This window comes from Pieris brassicae, chromosome Z, assembly GCF_905147105.1.
Source record: "Pieris brassicae chromosome Z, ilPieBrab1.1, whole genome shotgun sequence".
NCBI lineage: Eukaryota > Metazoa > Arthropoda > Insecta > Lepidoptera > Pieridae > Pieris > Pieris brassicae.
Window position 1 is genome coordinate 11,577,832 of NC_059680.1, and position 12,937 is coordinate 11,590,768.

The window sequence follows — 12,937 nt, forward strand, 5'->3', positions numbered from 1 at the left end:
GGCCCTAGTCTATACATCTGGAAAAATTACGTCGACACATTGACAAAGTCTATTGTCAAAATTGACAAATCATTAATTAACAATAAACAACATATTTAGGAACTCGCAAGACAGTATTTATCTCTAAAAATTATATATCTAAATAATAACCATTATAATTATCTGTAGAGTACCAGTTCCGTCGGTGCATAGTATTACATATAATATTAACATGAAAGAAGTTTAATGTAATATGTTGTATTTTAAAGCCTTTTCCGTCTAGTGCAAAGCTTTCTGTTTACTTACGTGCTTTTTGCTTTTATCGTTAAGCTCTCTAAATTGTATTCCTTTTTATACCTGTGATGGTAATGTCTTATTCATGAGATGGAAATGAAGGTGGAACAAGTGAATGAGGGTATAAAGGTTATCGGCGATTTGGGTGATATTCAAATTGCGGAAATAAGTGACAATGAAGATTGTGAAAAACCAGTCCCTTCGAAGGATTTATCGATTATCCCTAATTCCATTCTTCAAGGCTCTACAGTACCAGTTTTTGGAAACATATCTGTGAATGACTCAGATAACGTACAATTTGGTAACAACACTTATTTTAATGGTCCTGTAACAATTAAGCAAGTTATAAAGAACAATGGTGTTGAAAATGCTTCTTATACTGCAACTGATGACGAACAAGACAGTGGAGTATCTCCACAGTCTAAATCTGGAGATAAAAAAAGTTAGTAAATTTAAATTTTGTTATCTTAATTTTTCAATGTTATATTATGGCCTTGTACTTATATAAAATAGTTTCCTTAACACTTTTTAACTTTATGTTGGTAATATAATTTCACGAATGTTGTTCCAAAGATTACACGATGAATAATTTAATTGAATGAAGGCACAATTGTTTAGGCCTTAGTAGTTTGTACTTACCATATATATATGCCACAGTTGGTATACATCAGGATTTGTTTTCCAGTGATACAACACATTGATCACCCTTTTCATACTTACAGTATAAAATTGTATAATATTTCTTTTACTTTTTATTGCTTAAAACCATTAAGAATTCATTGTGGTTAATTATACAATTTATGTAGTATTACCCTGTAAAAATGAAATCAATCTTATATTCCTATGTTAAGATGAAAATTACATTTTTCTTTCAATATCATATGATAGATTCTTTTATTAAAACTATTAAGTGTTTAAGATGAAGTCTAACTTTAATAGTCATTTAGTTTTTTAAGGTAAGGGTGGCTATAGCAGTGCTTCTGGTAATTATTACTAATGTATTACAGGTCAAAGGCCACAGAAGTTTACTAGGTGGAAAAAAAACCATATCATAGGACTAAGTTTTGGAATATTAATTGTAGTGCTCATTGTAACCCTCATTGTAAATTATGTACTATATCAAAATTCACAAACAACACAGAGTACCACTAAACCAGAGGCATATAACTCAAGTATGTATTGACAAATTATTATGGTTACTAATTGTTGGTGCTATTGGCATTGTTTATTGGTTTAAAAAATTAGATAGTATGAGTTCAGTGACATTCTTCATACTAGAGCCACATTAGAAAAGTTTTCATAGTAAAAACGCACCTAATTCAGAAAAACTAAACCAATTGAATTATTCTCTTTTGTCTCTTTCTGCCAAAAAGTCTTATGTTAAGTCTTACAAAACTTGGTAGTTTACTTAATGTAGCTCTGGTAGGCAATATCGACCCATCCATAGTAAAGTTTGCATCTTTCAGCTTGCAATAGAATATTGGGTGTCTGCGATGAGAATGTTCAAATGGTTGTGTTATCCATAATATTACAATTAACAATCATGTTGGTTTTCCTATCATTACTAACACGAGGTGGTCCAGTACTTGATAAGAATCAGCACGAAAATTGTGTGCACTGTACAGACTTGTGCACTAAAGAAGGTATGTTGGAGTTTTTTTAATAAACCATCAAAATTCAGCTTCTTATTGTTATTGTCTATTGCTGAGTGTAAGTGTATTGTATCAGTGCATCGATATTGTGAGGCTTGTTAGCATAAGTGAAGTTACTGTGCAAACACTGTATTTGGGATTGAACACATTCATTAATGTTTATGGTTAAGGGTGTGAATGGTTTGATTGAGTTAGGACGTCTTTTTGATACCCGGCGCAACAATTGTTGTGAGTCTTAGACTTAGACTTAGTCTTAGAGTCGAAGACATTTGCTTGTGACATAGAGCAAATAGAGCGTTGTCCGTTATGATACTTTACTATTAAGTAAAAGGTATAAGACAAAAATGTTAAATGAAATGGATGCCTAAATGTTCTATTAGCACGGGTACGAGGTGCATGCTTGCTTTTATTGTATAATTAAGGTTTTGCTAGTATTTAAGTCCTATGATTGTGGATTGTGCTAAATCACTGTGAGCCTTATACATTGGTTTGAATGAGTGTTCGAGTTCGTTAGTTGGCTCTAAATCTCGTGATAAAATAAACGCGACGAGACATTCTTTAAGTATTTGATGATTATGAAGCCAAATTTATGTTATATATATATATAATTAATTAATCGATTTTTTGTTGTTTTGTTTTTGTTACTGATAAATTTATAACAGTTTTAATTGGGACCAAATTAAAAAAATATCTAAATTATTAATATGATTATTAATTATTATTATTATTATTATTATTAACATGTAGAAACAGTTACGACAACAAGGATAATGTTTATATTTAGTTGCTAAACAAAATAAAAATAATTTCCAGAATGCACACGAGACAGATTAGTCAGCATCAGCTGCGCCTGTACTCCGCAATTCCCAATAGCAATAGCCTAAGAGCGTAGCACCGACTCTGTCACCTAACGATATTTCGCGAATGTGTGGTACATTTCCACTGATAAAATTTTGTAAATATTTCAGTATTCTCAACAGTGCTCCCGGTGTGTTAAATATTGACTTCCAATTATTCTGGAAATTAAAAATAATTTTGTCAGCTTGAGCGTACAATGATATCAGTGATACTAACATCAAAATACAAAATACCACTGAAAAACCCCTGAAATCTTTGTGCTTTGTACATTCGAGTAGTAAACAGCTGTCATTTTCATCTTGGAGTGTTCTAGTTTTTGATATTTCAGTTATAGCTACGTTTATATTTGATATAATTTGATGCCCAACCATCAATTCGAGGTTTAATATAAATTGAATAGAATTTCTTTAATAAGGTACCCCCTAAATGTTAGCATTATTGGGATATCTTATGGCTTATGCCTTGGTGGTCCATATGCGATTGGGTGTAATAAAGGGTCATATAAAACATTTCCAGGTGGACCGGATATTATATCGCCTGAATACCTTCGATTCGTATCTAGAATTGACTGGCTAGCGCAGCCAGAAGAAGGGACTTTGGATCTCCTGAGACTACCAGCACCATGGGTGATAATCACGCACACTGCCACTGCGACTTGTAACAGCCAGGTAATTTTTAATAACGTATCTTTAGTAACGTATAATTTTGTTTGGTAGTAAATTCAGACTTAGATTAACTCTGAGATACACGTGCCGCACGACGACGATGACGTTGACCTATATCAAACACGTCTTGAACTTGATATTTAAACTTAAATAATTTTGAGATGTTCTTTAGAATCTATCTAAGTCATATTTCGTTTCATTAATAAATGTATAACTTTACAACTCCCGTATCATAAAACAAAGATCCTATTTATACCAAAAAAACTACATAAAGAAATATGTATATATCTAGTCTGGCCATAAATACTGTTACGTAAAAACTTTTCTTTTTTTAAATTATTTTGAATTTGGAACACGTATATTAAAGAGCGGTGATAAGAGAGACAGGTGAAAAGCACAGAAATATTCTCTTTGGCGATGAAAAAAATTTCACGTTTAAAGAACACTACAATATGCAAAGTGATACAAGTGTACGCTCACAGTTCTAAAGAGCTGCTCAAGTGGTCGGAAATGCACAACGTGTTCATCATCCTCCGTCAGTGATGGTTTGGTGGGGCGTGTCTTATCAAGGAGTCACAAAACACATTTTTGTGAAAAAGGAGTCAACTTCAAAGGAGGAGAAAACTTCAGACAAAGTGTATCAAGATACTGTCTTGGATCATGTTGTGAAACCTATCAGCAATACACTTTAAATATATACCGTGGACTTTCCAGCAGGATTATGCACCTGGTCACAACGCACGAACTATCGAGGCCTGGCTTGAAACTAACATTCCGTACTTAAGAGCTGGAGACTGGCCCTCTTCTAGCCCCGACCTAAACCCGTTTGACTTCAAATTATGGTCAGTTTTAGAGGAAATGGTCTGCTCAAAATAACATGGCGAAATTGACTCTCTTAAAAAATATTTGAATCAAGCAGTGGCGAAATTTCCCTTGGAAACAGTGCGTGATTCCATAGATTCGTGGCCAAACTGTATAAAAGCCACAGGTGGCCTATTCCAATTGAACATTTTTTTTATTTTTTTCTGAGATTATAGGTATAAATTTTAATAATATTACGTTACCTCATTAAAAAAATGCATTTTCATTTGTAACAGAACTTATAGCTGGACTAGGTAAATTACTTACGTATAGTAAATTACTTATTTACTAATATGGCAACTCAATTCATATTGAAAGTGCGAGTCGTAATCGCTTTAGCTTTATAATATTAATATGGATTGAAATATTTATTGTGTTAATTAATTGTTAATTCATCGGGAAATCCCTACGTATAAATAATTATAGTTTTGGTTATGATCTTTGTTGGTCCGATAAGAGGTGAGTCAACGGGACTGTTTTGTGTATATTTTTCAGTGTTAGTGACATAATGATATAAATAATAGTTTTATTGAAATTCATTTATTACAATTTGATTCTGGTCCCGTGACCTATAATGGGGCTTAGTGCTTAATGGGGTATAGGGATTTTGTGTAAGTAAATTTTTTGAGTCATCGAAGTTTTTGCTCGAACCAAAGAATGCGATGTTGCGGAGTCAGTTCAAATACTATGATTGAAATTGCACCATTTCAATAATTGCTCATATATTTGGCGATTTTCGACTAATCCCATGCCTCAGAGGAGCACGTAAATCTGTTTCTACGCGGTATCTCGATTTATTAGGTAATCCGTCCGTCTGGCTATAGTTGTTATGAATCAGTCCACCTTGTACCTCGAGCACAGCAAAAGCGTAGCATCACTTTTATCCTCGTTACTTGTAATGCGTACAATGTACAGTCTCAATATAAATTAATCAGAATTAACTAACATGATTGTATTCGAAATATCATATTTATATTAGGTTTAGTATAGTATTTTTTTATGGCGCTCTTACGTTTGACTAGTATGGAAGTTTAGGTCTCCAAAATGAGAATTTTCCAGCTAGCCAATTACTGCCTTTCAGCTGCAGCAGACCCTCCTTCAATTTGTCGATCCAGAGGTACCTAAGCCGGCGGGCTAGGCTCAGGTAAGCTTCCTTCACCGTCTGATCGTAGCCCATGCACCAGCCAATGTTGCCGATGTGACTCGTACTAGCCTATAATGTTACCAACTCTTCAATTTCGGCATATTTTCATTCTCTCCATGACCTGTCCTTGTCGGTTATATAATTATTATTGATCCTAGTTCGACTTTCTACTTCCAACACTCTAGATGTACCGAACTTTACCGTTATCTCCACCTAGTTTTACTCGTGACTAAACAAGTAAAAAGCACGGACGATAGTTCGTCCCCTTGTTTAAGTCCAGTGATAACTGTGAAATCATCTGTGAGCTCTCCCTCAACCATCACTCGCATTTTGCTTTCTGATGTAGCTACCATGATCATTCTCACTAACTTTATTGGTACGTGGGATCCCCTCAGGATTTTGTATATCGCGTTTCTGTCAATGCTATGGAGGTTTTGGAGAAGTCAACAAACAACGGTCACCTTGGACGTATTCCTATTTTTGACGACACAGTAACCACAATTACTACGGTAATATTGACGAATAACTAGAACATAATAAATGAATTACTATCTAAACTAAAACTAGAATTACAATCAAAACTAAAACTATGTTGGAATGGTCATTTCGCGACAATTGTGCTAGAAGATGGAAGGAATGTTACTGCAGACTGGTATGTGAGAAATTTCTGATTAATGTTGAAAATCGGTGCTGACACTTGACACCTTTAGTGTGTTATCGTTATTTAGTTCTTAAATCGTTACTTTATTGAATTGCACACCCTTTTTGAAAACATTTATCATCAAATCAAAACAAGGAAGTCGAAATGAGAAAATATTACAACAGTGCTTTACGACTTTGTTCCCCGTGACAAGCGATTATACACAATTTTTACGCTGTAAGAAGCAAAGAAATACGTGTGTAGTTTTGACATATCTCCTTACAGCATTTTTGTGTCGATCATAAAACGCCTATGTTCCACTCACGCGGTAGGCGTTCCACTTCCTAAATTAGGCACATCAATCAGTAAAGGCGGCTGTACAATCGCTTCATTGTTCTTCATCTACCCCAGGACTATTATGATTCTTTTAATCTTTTTATAGTCCTCTGAACCTCCTGAAACGGGTCTGCTTCAGCAATATTTTCCTGGATGTTTTCCATATAAGTCGTCATAGTTTTGACCGTTGGGTAGTTAAATGCTCATGTCATTTCTCTTTAATTTGTTCTGTATCCATAATTAGGTTGCGACTGTCGTTTATTAGCACATGTATCGGACGTGATTTGAATTATTGATAGAATTTTCTTGTCTCATTACCTCGTATCGTGGTTTCTATGCTTCTGACGATACCGTCTAAATGATCTCACTCTAGCATTCTGATGACTTTTCGAGTTTCTAATCAGAGCAATTGATATGTTTTCTTGTATCTTACGTCTTGCAAGACTCTATTTTTCCGTCTCTTTTCAATGATTTGCTCACACTCAGGAGTTCAACACTTTTTCTTATTCTTTTTAATATTATTTTACTGACAGGCTTTTTCATTTAATCCCATACCTTATCTATGCCATCGTCTACTGCTAAGCTCTAGTAGGCAGTAGTTTGAAATTATTTATACTAAATGTGGACTGGATCTGTTTATTGCGTAGGTTTACAATATCTATGCTTTCTTGTCTAACACTATTCAGTCAAAACTGTTTACGACGACATCGTTTAGAACGACATATCGGTTATAGTGACCAAAATCAAACGTCCCGTCTGAATTCTATTGTATTAGGTAGTTAATAACCACGACTTTTACGACTATCTGTTTTTACAACCAACTACTATGTGTTGTCTCTTCAATGTCGTTATAACAGATTTTGACTGTATCTCCTAAATGTTGTTTTAATTTTGAGTTGTAAAAATATATAAAATATTTAAAAAGAAATCCAAAAATTACAACATGTGTGTGTGTTATCTACTATTATTATTTCTTGTTTTGGGTGTTTGTTTTCTAAATAAAGTCTTAATCGCCGATTATATAATTTTTTTCCTATTTCAGAGTGAATGTGTACTGCGTGTGCGTTCGATACAAACCTTTCACATTGAATCCCGAAGGTGGTTTGATATCGGATACAATTTCTTAGTCGGCGGCGACGGCTCCATCTACTACGGTAGGGGATGGGACTACATAGGCTCCCATACACTGTACTACAACAAGTACTCTATAGGAATTGCATTCATTGGTACATTTAACACCATTATACCTCCAAAGCGTCAAATAGAAGCGTGCCAAAGATTAATTAAACTAGGTGTTAAATTAGGAAAAATTGCGAAGGACTATAAATTATTGGCCCATAGACAACTTATGTCTACACTAAGCCCCGGTGACGCAGTGTTTAATATAATCAAAACATGGCCGCATTTTGTTTCTAACTTCACATCGGTGGATGAAATCTTGCCGAAGTATTAATTTAATGTTTGTATTATCAAATATAAAAAAAATGATTTTCAATTTTAATACTTAGTGGATATTATGATTACTTAATTGTACATACATGTAAAATATATTTAGGAGTGGAGTGAATGCTGTAAAGCATACATGACTCGTTCAATGTAGATATATTGTGTCTAACTTAAGTTAATTGTCGGTCTTCTTATATCCCTGGCGAGACGCGGCCTTATTATAAAATGTGTGTTAAATGTTTCAATATTATTATTTTAAATATTTCCACAATACCAAGTTGTATATAAGGGTGCGTCCACACCTGGCGAATATGCCGCGAATGTGCAGCTCGCAAACCGTTTGCGAGCTGCGCGCTGGCTGCGCGTCTTCCTTCCGCCCGCGCCTGAAGCTGCACCCCTAACATACACGCTCAGTTCGTTTCTGATTACTGGAGCCTAAGTATGTGATGTCATGGAGTGGACGGAGGAGAATTGTTTACGCGTAATTGAAACATAAAATATTTCCGGTTTTAGTTCTTCAGGAATAGTAATACTTTGCTTAATTCTAAAAAGATCTTGTGTATAGAAATCTTGAAACTAACCATCTGTAGTCCGCTTAATTGATGGCTTTTCAACTCCGAAACTGTTTTATTTTAAAAATAGTATTTTGCCACCAACGCCGTTGTCTCTTTTTTCCTTTTTATCAGTACTTTAATAGCTAATGATGCAGCAATTGTTTTTTTCGTCCGACGTATTCGAAAGTACTGTGCGAGTGCGCGCAGATCTCTCGCCGCGCGCCCGCCTTATACGAGCCTTGCATGAGTTGTGCTAAAGAGACGTACGAAACCACAGCTCGCAAACGGCTCGCGAGCTGCACATTCGCCAAATGTGGACGCACCCTAAAGAACAGTTTTAAATTTGTATCTTGTCTAGCATAACGCTCTATATAATATTAATAATGTCAAATAAATCAACGTTATTGGGCGATTGGACTGGTATTGGCGAACCCCAGAAATTTCTACTAAAAAATCTCTTAATATTACATTTAAATAAATTTCGCTCCATGATATTTTAATAATATTCTGGGGCTAGTGTGCCGCAGAACTCCAGCGCTGTATGGCTTCAAACTTTCGTTGCAAAGCAACGAGAAATATTTAATTATTTATTGATCGGTTTAGACGGCCTTTCTGTATTATTCCTTTTCGTCCTTCATACTAACATTTGTCTGGTTGATTCGTTATTGTAATATTATGTACCAGGGATCGTGTCCTGGTATATATGTAAGTTTAAATCATGAAACCAAATATTGTTGTTCGGTATTTCGGCTATGCAATCGATTTTTATGTGCTCAACGACTTGTACATGAAGGCATACTTAGGCAGAAAACTCCACGACCAAACATCGTCATTTGTTAAGCACAAGATTTATTTGTGTATAAACTAAAAACGATTACAGAAACAGATACAATATATAGGCTATAGGGTTCTTAGATATGTAAATTAATTAATGTTAAATTTTGTCATTTTGCATGATGAAACACTGCCAATATTTTTATGAAGCCATATATAGTGTTACGGTTTATATATATGTATATGTATTACCAGTCGTCTTCTTTTTCGGTGCCTCACCATTACTGGAGGTCGGCCGTCTGTCTTCTGGAACGTACCTTGTCCTGTGCCAGATGTAGCAATTACTCCGTTACGATGCAATGATTTTTAACTTTTAAACTTGCCGTTTACACTTGATTTTAACCGTCGTAATTAATTGAAGGTGGTAGCGGTTAAAGCGCAATACGTGGCCCAGCTATGTTAGGTAACCTTCCGTGACTTCATGTTCTGCAATTTTTTTCGATATATAGTAGAAATTTATATCGAAAATATAGTACATTTAATTTTATTGTTTTATACGTAATTATTTTAATAATTTTAGTAGTTTTAAGGTGTTATATCATTAATATATATTCGAGTCTGGTTTGATATATAGTACATATGTATGGTATTACTTGTGAAATTGTAATATTTACATAACAACGCTTTTTATGCTGAGTCGTTTTCGATTCGATTTTGGTCTATATAACCGGTGTGTTGTTCTAAACAATGACGTTGTAAACGGTTTTGACTGTATATTAAGTTCGTTGAAGGGGTTATATAAATTGATTTAAGGTGTTGAATTCAGTAAATTTTATATATTTCTATTATATTCGTGGCTATAAATATTTACTCAATTTAAAATGGTGCTATTTGAAATACAAAATTATGTAAGTTCGGTTATACAGTGTTTATAATCTGAAAATCTGGCTCGAATTCCGGTGCAACAAAAAAGGCATGTAATTTAGCAATATTATAGGTTAATTTGATCGTAAATTATGTTTTTTTTAAGTACTTGCAATGGAACCGACTTTATATTAGAAAATATTTTAATTTCGTTATCAATTTGATCCGTATTTACGCGATGTTATAGTGTATAATTTTAAAATATGGTAATATTAAAGACATTTGGTTATGCAGGATGAAATTCTTCGTTGAAAAACTGTATATGAGTTAAAAACTACCGTGACACGCATTTGTGAAGGGTAAAAATATATATTTTCCGTGTTAATAGTATTTTGTGTTCACACCGCAATTAAATCGATATAATTATGAAAGTTTTGTATTGAGTTCTATCGTTGCTATGCAGTGTCGCCACAAGTCAATAAATACCATTGTAAAGCGCATGCGCGTATCAATTATATAATAAATTTTAGATATATGTAGTTCAAATACATCTTTTGCTAAAAGATTTGTTTCTTATATTTAATCTACATCATTCTTATACAAAATTTAAATTGTCTTGCATTGGTATTTTTAAATACATAGTACCGAAATCCGAATCAAATTGTAATAACCATTAGGTTAATGGTGTACACTCGTTTCTGTATTGTTTAATAAGCTTTAAACATATTTTTCCATACAAATTGTTTACGAACAGTTATACGTTTCTTTCAAATACACCCATGCGCGTTAAGTTTGAAAATATCAAAGTTCAAGTTGAATTGTTTTTAGTACGTCACGTTTTATAGGCATACGATCCATTAAGGTAGGTTTAAATGTTATTTTTTTTAAAACTTGGAAAATAGTTTTGACATTTTACTATCATATTCCTATATTTCTTTTCTCTTTTGTGTTGCATAACCATTTATTTATTCACAAAACATACACACTATCCTTACAGTACTAAATAATTCAAATACGATAAAGTTTACAACAAAAAATATAGTAAAATATATAATATTAAATACACTAGATACACAATATCGCTACTGTGAACTCACTCTGTGAACATATAAAGATGTCGATATTGTCAGAGATAGTATTCAAAGGTGTTAACAAGCAACTCTTTATGACAGTTGACAATATACTTAAACATTTGTATAACTTTTTAATCTATTACTATTATATGTAAGGTGACAACATGAGTAAGAATGAAAAAAAAACGCAAATATGGCGCGTTATTTGTGATTGGTCAAATGGCAAAACGTATCGTGTGGCGTCATTGTGATTGGTCTTAATTTCTATAGACTAGTCAAGCGCCGTCGTGAGTAATAAAAATGAAAACGATGCAATTAGACTTAAGTTTTAACTAATGAAGTCCTTAGTTTAGTTAAAGTTGATTGTAACAAGTTATATTTTATCCGGTTAAAATTTGTCGTAACTGTCTTTATAATAATAACCTATATTTGTCACAAACTATAATACTATATATTATAATATATGATAAGTTGTAAGTTTATGGCGGGTAATTGGTATATATTAACTTAATAAAATAAAACATTTATATTGGGGTTAATATTGAAATGTTATCTACAGTTTTGTATATAATCAAAATTGAATAAAATAAAATGTTTAAACATTGTTAAATTTATTTATTTAGATTAGACGTCTTAAGACATTAAATGCATACAACTCCATCTACTCCAGAGTTCAATACCTGATAACATAACAATGGTTTCTAGTTGCTAAGAGCGCAAGACGTCTCCAAAAAATCTGATCCGATTTAAATTGTCGAAAGCAGTTATCATTCGTTTAAAGAATAACCTCTTATTCATAAAAAAATATTGCATCACTTTAACTAAAGATCTTCACAGCAATCATGATTCGATAGAAAGAGTGGAACTGCAAGAAACAAACTGGTAACTCACAAGGGTGAAATCGGAGGCTAAATATGCATTTTTATTTCGGGGGCAATAAATCTTCCCCAAAATTTTACATATTTATTGCCATAATATAATGTCTAAACGTTACAAGCCCTTCATTGGCATTTTTGCACTGAAAGTAATCTATTTGAATTTAATATATTTTCACAGTCTTGTATTGTCATGGCGCAGTGCAGTATCTAGTTGTTACGTTTCATTCCAACCCTCAATGATTAATGAATTACTAATTGGTTTTCACATTTACAATTTCAGCAGCTAATTGCCGCTCTGCATACGATATAACAGGTGCAAGTATTCCCGGAAAATACTACTCACTCTGAACATGTAACAATAGATAAAATATTTTAAGCAATTAATAAGTTTAAATTCCCAATTGTTGGTTTATTAACAAATTTAGTAGCTAAAACTATCTCTGATTGTGATGCCCGAGGTGCCACCTGATGATGTGCAATGCACATGAGAGACGAGCGAGTCGGGCGAGAAATACCCACTGGGGTACCTCGGATACTACCGACACAGCGGCATAGCAGAAAACCCTCGAAGATTACATATATCTTATATACATAAAAGAAAGTCGTGTTAGTTACACCATATAACTCAAGAACTGCTGAACCGATTTGGCTGAAAAATTTGTGAGTAGATTAGAACCAGGAGTCGGACATAGGATTCTTTTAATCCTGCTGTCGTGGGACGTAACATAGAACGTGAAGGTGCGACAAAACTCAACAAACAGAAAAATGTATCAGTAGAACTATCAGTCTAGCCATTTATTTGTTAAAAATGGTATAACACATCGCAACTGACAGCTAAACGTAATGTTATCTATGGTTAAGTATGATTGAAAAATTGACAATTAGAAGTTTTGTAGTTGATCGGTTGGTGTGTTATCTT

General features: G+C 33.5%; 1 protein-coding gene across 2 annotated transcripts; it reads left to right on the forward strand.

Moving 5' to 3' along the window:
* Window positions 1-49: 49 nt before the first annotated feature.
* Window positions 50-11,669, forward strand: LOC123718379 (peptidoglycan-recognition protein LF-like). Of its 2 annotated transcripts, XM_045674784.1 has the most exons (5): window positions 50-715; window positions 1,281-1,445; window positions 1,740-1,916; window positions 3,300-3,451; window positions 7,472-11,669. In XM_045674784.1, exons 1-5 carry the CDS (start codon window positions 364-366, stop codon window positions 7,880-7,882), a joined length of 1,257 nt encoding a protein of 418 aa, XP_045530740.1. In that variant the 5' UTR covers window positions 50-363; the 3' UTR covers window positions 7,883-11,669. The 2 variants fall into 2 exon arrangements, with proteins under 2 accessions (XP_045530740.1, XP_045530741.1); XM_045674785.1 differs by lacking the exon at window positions 1,740-1,916.
* Window positions 11,670-12,937: the final 1,268 nt, after the last annotated feature.

Bases quoted from the DNA above. Each gene is read 5' to 3' on its own strand.
- LOC123718379 (XM_045674784.1), top strand. From the start codon at position 364: ATGGAAATGAAGGTGGAACAAGTGAATGAGGGTATAAAGGTTATCGGC. The intron at 716-1,280 runs GTTAGTAAATTT...AATGTATTACAG, and splicing joins TAAATCTGGAGATAAAAAAA to GTCAAAGGCCACAGAAGTTT. The intron at 1,446-1,739 runs GTATGTATTGAC...TGCATCTTTCAG, and splicing joins ACCAGAGGCATATAACTCAA to CTTGCAATAGAATATTGGGT.